Below are 11,145 nucleotides of genomic sequence, written 5' to 3' on the forward strand. Positions count from 1 at the left end.
TATATTGATCTGAAATATAGCAAATTCATTTTAAATTCATTCAGGTACAATTACCAAACTCAAGGTCTTTTGAATAAAGGGAGACAGTCTTTTATTATCAACTGTTGTTGTGGACTATATACTGGAGAAGTATTTGTTCTCCATTTGAGTGAGATGTTTTTATGTGGCTAATTGAGCAAAGTGCTTCCATATATTTTATTATTAGTAGTATTAGTTCAAGAATAAAATAAAAATATCGGATTGATATCGGTAAATGGCCAAAGCTGCGGCATCGGTATCGTATCGGAAGTGAAAAAGTGGTATCGGGACATCCCTACCTGTAAGACTTTCGTTCATCTGAGAGCTTTCTGTCCCTCCATTGACAGCTACGCAACTACCACTTTGGCGCTTCAAAAAGTTCATAAAGAGATCGTAATCCATATGAATTGAGCGGTTTAGTAAAAAAAAGACACGATGGCTTTATATGATGAGTAGATTGAATTTAAGCTTTTTATTCACATATTAACATTGATCGGCGAACATAAACAGAAGCTCAACCGAACTTGCTTGACGCGTGAGAATGAACCTCATTCAATCGGCTCATCACGTAAAGCAATCGAGTCGCTTAACGATCTCTTTATGATCTCTTCATTAATTTTTTGAAGCATCAAAGTGCCAGCTGTCAAGGGAAGGACAGAAAACTCTCAGATTTCAACAGAAATATCTTCATTTGTGTTGGTTTGGAATGACATGAAGGGGAGTAATTAATGACAGAATTTTCCTTTTTGGGTGAACTATCCCTTTAAATAAAATCCTGAGCTTGGTGACATTCATGTGCGTCAAACTCGTAAATACAATCTTCCTGACCTGAATGCACCATAAGCTCACAGTATTATTTAAAAGACTTCTTCTGACTCACAAAAAAAAAGAAGATCCTCCCTGCTCTTGCAAGGACTTTGTCAAAGATGGCCTGTCAAAACCGTGCAGAAAACAGCTCTGCCAGTCAAAACACTGGGCCCCAGACAAGACGGGCACTCGGGTCCCTGTGCACGTCGCCAAGCACGTCACATCTGGATGAAAGAATCGGCGTGTGCCCTTTCATTCACACGTGGGACAGCTCCCCCCACACAGCCTCTGCTGCCAGAGACTCTGCGTTCTACGCTCATTCCTCTTATTGTCATTCTAATTAGCTTTCAAGAAGGAAAAAAAAGCCAGGCTCGCACACACACAGAGGCCCTGGCTGAGACAAGCACAGCAACTAATAGACACACTTTCATTCACCAGTCACATACAGAACTGACCATACATACAAAATTCACAGATCCCAAGACAAATTTGAGTAAAATAGGTACACTGCCTTATCCTCAGATCCAATTAGCAGAGCTACAGAGGATCCCTACAACGCATATACAGACATGTGTTTACACTAATACACACTCTCTGAGACTCCATCACAATTTTACTTACACACACTCATCGGAGGTGCGAGATGGAGAACTGGTGCATCCCAGCGAGAGAAAAGAGGTTGAGACAATCACAGCGATGACGAGAAGACAGATGGGTGGGGGAAGCTAAACCTTCACACACATTTACCATGAGAACATCTCAGAGAGAAATGCTTTACCCCCCACAGAACACACACTCAAACACACACTCACTCAGAAAACCTTTAAGGAAGGAATTCTTGCTGCTGTTGTATTGTCTGCTTCAAGTCACAAACAGGTGTTTTTAGTAAATAAGGGTCACTGACTTAACACGCATTTCTTTTTTTGTCGGGATCTCGTTATTCAAAAATACATAATTTCAATGCATTATGATGAACAGGTTTTCAATTTCCTAATTAAATACATTTTGATATTAATTCTTTGTGTAGCATAAAATTAGAAATGTCTATGTGGTGTAACTGTCTGCAGATATTGTAAGAAAAAAAGTCTTATTAAAAGTCCACCAAATCATAATATAATATCACAAATATCATATCAACTGCTTTTTGACATGGTTAGTTCAGGCTTTAAAATGTCAAAGACGACATTTGAAAAAACATCAAATTAAAATGATGTCTACCCTGACTACCGTCTGTTCAATATTCAAGAAAATCGTATTACTTTTTATTTGAGGGTTATACCACTTGACATTTTTAGATTAACTATCTCACAATTGTGCACTGTTATCAATCGAGAGACAAATACACAGATATACTTGAGAGAGCATATTAAATTAGAGAGCATAATACTATGCATAATCACGTAAAAGTTTCATTGCATTTTGAAAATGGTATACAGTAAAACTTTTCCAAAAATGTATGATCCCAACATGAATGCAAAGATCACATTTCGAAAAACTTGCTGGCAAATACGTTTTAAACTAGATTTTTAAAAGCCTTCTCTTTTTCCATCACAGACATTCATCATTCTCAGACATCCTAATTTGTTCCTGGCCCTTAAAGGAATTATGAAAATTGTGCAATGCAGCTTTTACATGATTCTGCATAATAATATGCTCTCTAATTTAATATGCTCTCTCACTTATGGCCATGCCTTAGTCTCTCAATTAATATGACATCATAAAAATGCATGTATAATACAAGCACTGGAAGAAGGTCAAACAAAAAAGTCCTGATATAGCCTGTCAAACTGCGGGACACTTCACATTTCACCCCGTGAGAACTGTTTCTGTTTATTAAAACAGACATATATATTAGTAGCCTCTGGATAATTAATTTTGTGCAGTAAAAATCCAATTAGCAAAAGAAAATGGGGCCGTGTGATGTGAAATCCCAGTCTTTGAGAATCCGAACTGAACCCGAACATCCCTAGTGAAGCCATCAAAGGCATTCAGATTCCATAAATCCTCCAGGATTGGGGATCACTCCCTGTAATATGAAAGGAATTTTACAACTCGAAACATCTTTTCCTGTGTTATTTCTCATCAGTTGCATCATCCTCATCCTCCACAGATGGTGAGAATTGAGCAAATTAAAGCTCCCCCATCTGTTAAAACCCAATGATGGCTAAATTATTTCTTAACTGCCACGTGAACACGCATTATCAAAGCATTGTTAAGTTAGTGGAAAATGGCAGCTTACAATTCTCAGCAGGGCACTTCCTGACTTTTCCACGCTGTCCCCGTCAAAGGTCTGGACTCTGGAGACAAGCCAGGACAAGGTTTATGGGAATTCCCTGGTATGGGGGAGCCCTCTTATAGGTGGAGGAAAATGACCTGGCTAAAGCCCTGTTCACACCGCCAGCGACACTCAACGACATGTTCCCATTCATTTTTAATGGAAGGCTGTCGACTTCCGGCAACATGAGCGACAGTGACCGCTGGTGACAGAATGTAAGCGTGTCAAGCGACGGGAGTCACGCTACAAAAGTTCAGAAATAGTCTCGAGTGCAGGCAAGACAGGACAGAGTTCCAGAGCGATTTTACTGCGATTTGACTGTAACCACATCCACATACATGGATGTAATAAAATAATGCGTGTAAAAGAAACTGTCAGCAGTCTCAGTGAGAGCGTGTTTCATTCATTGATAGTTTGTGTTGTTAATTATATGACACCGTGAGCAGTTTAGCACTGCTGCAGTTTCCCCTGCGTTATGTTGATTATCAGGGACAAAAAAAAGTTGATTATTTGTCAAATTCAAATGATGTTTTAGTAATTTTTGACTGTATGAGTGAGTTTAATTAGTTTAATTCATCATATAAAGTGATTTTGTCTCTTCAGAAAATTTGGACTAAACCACTCAATTCATATGTATTCATTTTACGATCTCTTTCTGAAGTGTAAAAGTGGTAGTTGCGTAGCTGTCAATGGAGAGACAGAAAGCTCTCAGATTTCATCAAAAAGATCTTCATTTGGTCCCTCCGAAGATGAAGGAAAGTCTTACAGCTTTGGAACGACATGAGGATGAGTAATTATTGACCGAATTTTCATTTTTGGGTGAACTATCCCTTTAAATCATCTTACGGAGTATATATAAAAGATAATAATAAAATTTGACTGACATGATAGCGAGAGACCAGACAAAATTCTCACACTATTCTTCTGGCATAATAATTTTATTATCAAAATATCTCACCATGTACTGACGCACCCGGGTCGCACCCAACCGGCATCTAAAATAAAATAGCCTATGTTTTGCCTTGGGCTGTGTGACTAATTGAAATCATAATAAAATCTCGATGTGATCATGCATGATTTCACGTCATGCGTGATGTATCAGAGCCAGGTAAATTGCAAGAAGTGTCAAACTATCGTTGTGGCAAAGCATTCACACAGATTATTTTTGCGGTGGAAAACACAAGATAGAGACGTGTTTTTTTTTAAAAGTTGAACTTCTTTTACCTTGAGCGCTGCATAGACAAGCCAATGTCATACACAACATGCTGCAAAAGACGCAAGCGCAACAGTTAAAGGGGTCATATAATGGTACATGCACTTTTACAAGTTGATTGTACTGAAATGTGTGTTGGCAGTGCCTGTAACACAACCATCATAAAATGATAAAAATCCATCCAGTGTTTTCATCCAAAGCTCATTATCATTTAAAGACACATGCACTTAAACGGCGTGCTGAAAACAGAGCTGTTTTTGACCAGGTAAAATGAGTGTTTTCTTACAATACTAATGAGAATTTTTAATTAAACTATATTACAAACTTTTAATTTAGACCCTAAAGAATCATATTAGCTTGTACAAAAATGCCATTATATGACCCCTTTAAAGACGTCCCTCTAGCGCGGTTACATAGAAAAACAATGGCACCTTTCAAACCAGCTGAACAGAAATGTATAATACAGGCATTTGCGAACTGCACAATATATCTGATATTTTCTGTTATCTCTGCAGAAGTCATCTCTGAGTGAAGGTGAATGTAATATGAAGATTGTACAAAGTGACATATTTAAAAAAAAAACACTATGAACATGAATAAGCAGCCACAACAAGGCCGGTATAACCATAGCAATCTATGGGTACAATATGCATCACATGACTAAACAAGCATCATCGTTTACAAAAACCTCTGTTTTCACAGTCCACACTACAATGCGAAAATGTCATCGTCAAAATTATCAAGGAAGAGCTCCGTTTCGCAGTACAAAAATGACGTCTCAGTGTGGACGGAAGAACAAAACAGAGAAAAAAAGATGCGTTTTCAAGTGAATCTATATTAATGTAGACATAGCCTAAGAAAGAGCAGAAATGGGAGCAAAGATGCAAAGTTGTACAAAGATATCCATCTATTGTAAAACTATGATGCTCAATATTATATCAAGCCTGACTAAAGTGAAAGCATCCCGAAGTTACGGCTAATAGAATGACTGATAACTTGGTTGCAGTACTGTGGACTTAACATCACTCCCTACCCCCAGCTGTAATAGCTTAATTTGTCACCCTGACACACATACAAACACACACACACACACACACACACACACACGGCTCAAATACCTCATTAATGCCCAGCAGCCCATTATCTGAGGAGGAGGGGATGAATGCTCAAATTCAGTGCAGCCAATTTGAATATGTAATGGGCTAAAGATATAATCACTATATCTAATTCGACAATTAGAACAGATTCCAGTTTTTACGCACTTGACACAACTATGCTACTCCAATTTTAAAGCGGAAGAAACTTCATTAGATCAGATATTGCTTGACTACATGTGACAGTATTTTGCATATTATAATTGTGGAATTAGTGGGGGTCGAGCGATGCTTTAGGAGACAGAGCGGCCACGGTTATCCCCCTCCTTGTCGCGGGTCTTTCATGTCTGCACTGAGACAACAGGCATAGAGACACACAGAGGCTCCCTTGGGTTTACCAACACCCCCACCTCTTCCTAGAGCTCTTGACAAAGCCTTTCCAGTCACCAGTCTGACCCAGTAACCTGGCGAGCAGCTCGGGGGTGTTGAGTAGCCTCTCCCGGGCTTCCGACCGCAATCCAGTCACACAGGCCGCCGTTTGTTGAGTCCTTTTCCTGTCCCGCTTCTGGATCAGATGAGTATGTTTTCGACGGGCCTGATTGTGGCTAGCGGGCGCTGATGGGGAGCTGTGCTACGGCTGAATGTGCTAATCCGTTTAGACACAGGCATCTTTCTTTACAGACGTTTCACTGGAATGCACCCCCCTACTAAAAAAAAAAATCCACCTAGGCCGTACAGTATGACCGCACTGCCAATTTCACCAGCTGTAAATAACAATACTCACATATAACCCAAACCACTGGCACGCAAATGATAGAAACCAAGGAATCGCATCCAAACGATGACACTGTTCTAATTTATGGCGCATAATTGCTCTTATGAACATGCGTGCTGCTATAATTATATAAATGTTCCCAATCTAGTCGGGCAGGCCCTTAGAGTGGCGTCACTGCGAGCTACAGTTCCCTCTCCATTTCAGGCGACGGTTCAGGAGCTCATGAAATATTGAGAGTATGCAGGCGGCTGAGGGGTGCCGTGAGTTTTTTGCTGCACGACTCGACAATCAGGTCTAATTAAAGGATTGCAATTTTTAGGCATCAGGAGGGGTGAGGAAAAACACATTCATCTTACCCCCTGGTTCCCCTTGAAGCAAATTGCCGGTTGATTTGGTAAGGACCCCTGGGGACAGAAGAAAAAAAAAAGGTAGAAGAGGTTGGTTAGCATCTACTATTATTATACAAAGGATTTGAAAAGAAACAAAGACATCCTGGAAATGCATCATCTCCACCTGAATCTCTAGGCTGGAACGGATTCCAAGATGCTTTAAGAAAAACAACGCAAATGTTTTTGTACCAGCCTTACACGAGTGAAGGAAGGAAAATCTGAAATCATTTACTGTCTTTTCAAACCTGTGTGACAAGTTTATTGTCCATATAATGAAAGTCAATCGGTTCCGAAACAACACATTTGGACCCCATTAACTTACATTGTAATAAATGTAAAAAAAAAAGTGTTCTACTGAGGAAAGAAAGTCATACAGGTTTAGAACGGCATGAGGGTTTTCATTTTATTAAGTGTTTACCCACAATGCCAGCATTTCCACAAGCTGTGTTTAGGTACTAACTTCAGTGAAATATCATGCCTACCTATTAGCTTCCCTTCCCAGTAATTACAGTCTCCTGTTACTTGCTTGCCCTCATCGACAGAGGCACAGCTCTCTCCTGTATTAATTCATGCAGAGTGTGTGTGAGGGGGGTTGCTTTCGAGAGAATGAAAGGCTGGCTGTCACTGGCCTCTCAGCAGTGTCATGGTTCTGCTTGTGCGAGCCTAAAGATCAAGGCCGGGCTTTGCTAATCTGCACCGGAATGCGTCCGATTAATAAATCTCGACTTGAAAGACTTAACATGAGTCAATCAAATGTTATTGTGTGAGGCGTGGATGAGTGTGAGGATGTTGAGTGAAAAGTGTGGGGGGTGGGACAGGGCAAACATCATGGGAAAAGCTTTTAGCCAACGAATTTTGAGCACTAATTAGGACTAAATGTAAGTTACAAAAAGGAAAAAAAAATTATATTTTTTTTCTAAAGGTCCATCAAACTAAATCAAGCAGGCCTGGACATTATCTACCCTGTGGTGTTTGTCCACCACATAAAGCGTGTACAAATAGGCCTTTTATATAACCATCTCTTGCGAGCTGTGTTGAGCTTTTAACACTCAGCTCAGTCCAACGTCCAGGAGCATTTTACGCCATGTATATGAAACAGACTCATTCACATCACTAACGTAAATTACTGAGACAAAAGGGAGAAAAACATTAGGCTTCCCCCAGCATAGCTCGAAACCATTAAGCAAGGTCAAAAGATAGCACTTATTATCTTCAAGGTACAGCTGGAGCTTTGGTCAACAAGCATGTTTATCTATTATGGATGTTACAGGGAGAGGCCGTCATGTCACACTCTTAGACATACAGCGCAGCTCAAGTTGCTTATTAAAAAAATACAGGCTTATTGGTTTTGCGTTTGTTGCTGTGGTCGGATTAGTGGCTAAACATTACTGAAGGGGGTTGTGGTGCTGTAGCTAACTTGAACTTTGTTTTTTTTTATTTTGGAGCAGCTTATAAGCACATAATGAGCACAGGTCAGAGGAGGACAGTGAGGTATCTAGTGACCTGACTTGCCCATGTCCTTGGTTATATTACAATGAATTAATTGTTCTTATTTTCACTTCTGACCTAATTTGTAATTGATAAACTAGTACCCAAGGTCTCCCATGAGCATCATATGTCAGACTGACCAGGGCCACAGCTCCAACCATACATTGTCGATAATGTATTACCTCTTACTTGTAAAATTAAACGGACACACTTTAAATTAGGTGTCTTTATCTACTAATATATAATTGTTAGGTATTGTGTTCATGTTGTATTGCAAAACACTTTTGCTGCTATTGAGGTGGGATATGGTTAAGTTTAGTATTTTTCAAATATCAGTACAATGTAAAATACGTAAAGTGTACACAATAAGAGTATGTTATCAAATTATTAATTAAAAAATTTAACAGAAGTTAGACATCAATTTATAGTTTATGCGATAATAGATATAACTAGGCTCAGAACTGAATATTGCAATGTATAACAGACAATGCAAATGACATCTAAATGCATCTATCTATCTATCTATCTATCTATCTATCTATCTATCTATCTATCTATCTATCTATCTATCTATCTATCTATCTATCTATCTATCTCTTGTATATTTACAGACAAAGAATAAAAAAATTAAATAATCCAACAGATTATTAAGGAATCCCCACCAGAACCCAAAATATTACTTAGACCAACGTGTTTATCTCTACTTTTCACTCTTTCTACTAGGTCACATATGATTGACAATAGAACATTCATATCGAGCTCCTGTTGCAAGCTCGAGAAAGTCTTCTCGAGTTCTGATTGGGTCAAACGACATTCTACACCGCCTGACTGACCAATGAGCGATGACATCGGGACGGCGTCCAAGCGTTTAAAGGTCTAACAACAATACGACAGAGCAAACCAACAAAAAACACCTTGATCGTCCAATCATCGTCAAGAAGCGCTGTGGTTGAGATGAAGCTGATTGACCAAGCTTGCCCAGCCCAGCTGGCGTACACGTTTTACCGCTGAAGTATTGATATTACTGGAATCTGTGCTGTAGAACCGACGGTGACAATGAGAAGTGTATTGATTACTCAGGATAACTGGTAAAGTGCAGCTTTCCTTTGCGCGAGGCGAACATTGCACTTAAAGGGATAGTTCACCCAAAATAAAACTCATTCAACCACCCGCATGCTGTTCAAAACCCGTCTGACTTTCTTTTTTCCTTGGAACACAAAAGGAAATGTTAGGCAGAATGATAGTGACTTACTGCTTCAAGTTCCTATTCACTTACAGTGCATGTTGTTGTTGTTTTTTTGCATACAATAAAAGTGAATGGGGACTGAGGCTGTCATTCCGTAGAACATCTTCCGTTTTGTGTAAGAAACAGTCATAAAGGTTCGTAACAGCATATAATAATAACAATATTTTCATTTTAAATTGAATTGACTGTTGCCATGCAATTGCCACATTTAAGTTAACAACTTCAAGAACTTATTATAAACTTAAATGTACCAATACGAGGTTAAGTAAGCTTTAATTCTCGGGATAGTTCACCAAATCTTGCAGCGAATTGAAATGTTCGAGTCAATAAAATATTTGATAGCGAAATAAAAAAATAATAATAATCTCAATGACTATTTGAATTGTTAGGCTAAATGCTATTCGATTAGTTCGAGCTTGAACCTTGAGCCCCTCTCAGACCGTAAGATCCCCGTGAGTGTTCTGGGTAAAAGAAACATTTCCCATCTTCTTTTAAAAACGATCATAATTTAATAGGCAAAGCAATATCCAGCATTAAGACAGTGTCATGTTGCATTTCGTATCATTTGTCAGAAATAATTAAGAGACGCCTTTATGTTGAATCTAAAGTGGAAGATAGGAGATTTTGTAAAGCCAATTGCAACTGGCTTAACGTAAAAATAAAACGATTGGCATTTGTTCAATTTTGTCACAGTATAAAAATATCAATAAGTAACAATAAATAAAAACGAACTTTAACGCACCACAGTAGGCTGACAACTGGATGTGTCCGATTTCCTCCTGTTAGGATACTATTTGTCCCTGTTCAAACAGCATATTGCACTTGAAGTGACGCAGGCTACTCTTCCGAAATAAATCAACACTTTACAAACAGCCAACTGTTTTGAAGTTGCGAGTTCTGAACTTTTCTTTCTGTCTGTCCAATTGAGATCAGTGGAGCAAATAAACACTGACGAAATCGAACCAAACGCGTTACCTTGAGATTCTGATAGGCTTCCAGCGTCCGGATGGCAGTGTCTGTTAGCTTGACGTGAAAGATGGTTTTGTTGGGAATGCTTTTATTAATCTTTCCACAGGAGAGTCCATACCGATGCTCCTGTCTCAACGCTGCCATGTCTGGAACTGAGGTGAAGTGGCGACATTCTAGTCCAAACGTCATTCTCAGCTGGGCGGGGTTACCAGACAGCGTTGTGGTCACGTCACTCACACACACACACGCACGCACACACATAAACACACGTTGTGTTTTCATGTTTTATGGGGACTTTCCATAAACATAATTATTTTTATATTGTTCAAACTTTATATTCTATCCTCTTACCCTAAACCTATAAATCACAGAAAACGTTCTGTATTTTTACATTTTCCAAAAACATAATTTAGTCTGATTTATAAGCTGTTTTCCTCATGGGGACCAAAACATTTTCCCACACAGACAAGATTTCAGATATTGCCATCTCTGTGGGGACATTTTGTCATCATAAAGTACCTGGACATCACACCCACACACACCCACCCACACACACACACACAAAATGCATATGTATTTCAGCATTAAACCTACAACTAAGGAGGGTGACAAGTCCAGTTTTACTGGACAGACAGATAGATTGCTTTTTTGAACGTGTATGTGTGAATATGCTAACTTGTACATTTTTATATATATGCACTGCCGTTAAACAATTGGGATTTATGTTTTTAAAATAAGTGTTTTATGCTCACCAAGGCTGCATTTATTTGATTAAAAATAAAACAGTAATATTGTTCAATATTATGACAATTTAAAATATATTTTTTTCTATTTTAATGTATTTTACAATATAATTTATTCCTGTGATGCA

At 38.8% G+C, this 11,145-nt stretch overlaps 1 protein-coding gene across 1 annotated transcript in view; it reads right to left on the reverse strand.

Moving 5' to 3' along the window:
- LOC311291199 (RNA polymerase II elongation factor ELL) overlaps positions 1-10,478 on the reverse strand; it is a 42,687-nt gene extending 32,209 nt beyond the window's left edge. Inside the window, exons 1-2 of the mRNA XM_084410116.1 lie at positions 10,281-10,478; positions 6,539-6,586 (exon numbers count right to left, since the gene is read on the reverse strand). Of these exons, the coding sequence (XP_084266242.1) occupies positions 6,539-6,586; positions 10,281-10,463 (231 nt within the window). The 5' untranslated portion in view covers positions 10,464-10,478. The remainder of the gene's footprint in view (positions 1-6,538; positions 6,587-10,280) is intronic.
- Positions 10,479-11,145: the final 667 nt, after the last annotated feature.

The sequence above is a fragment of the Rutilus rutilus genome, assembly GCF_951802725.1.
Source record: "Rutilus rutilus genome assembly, chromosome: 5".
Taxonomy (NCBI): Eukaryota; Metazoa; Chordata; class Actinopteri; order Cypriniformes; family Leuciscidae; genus Rutilus; species Rutilus rutilus.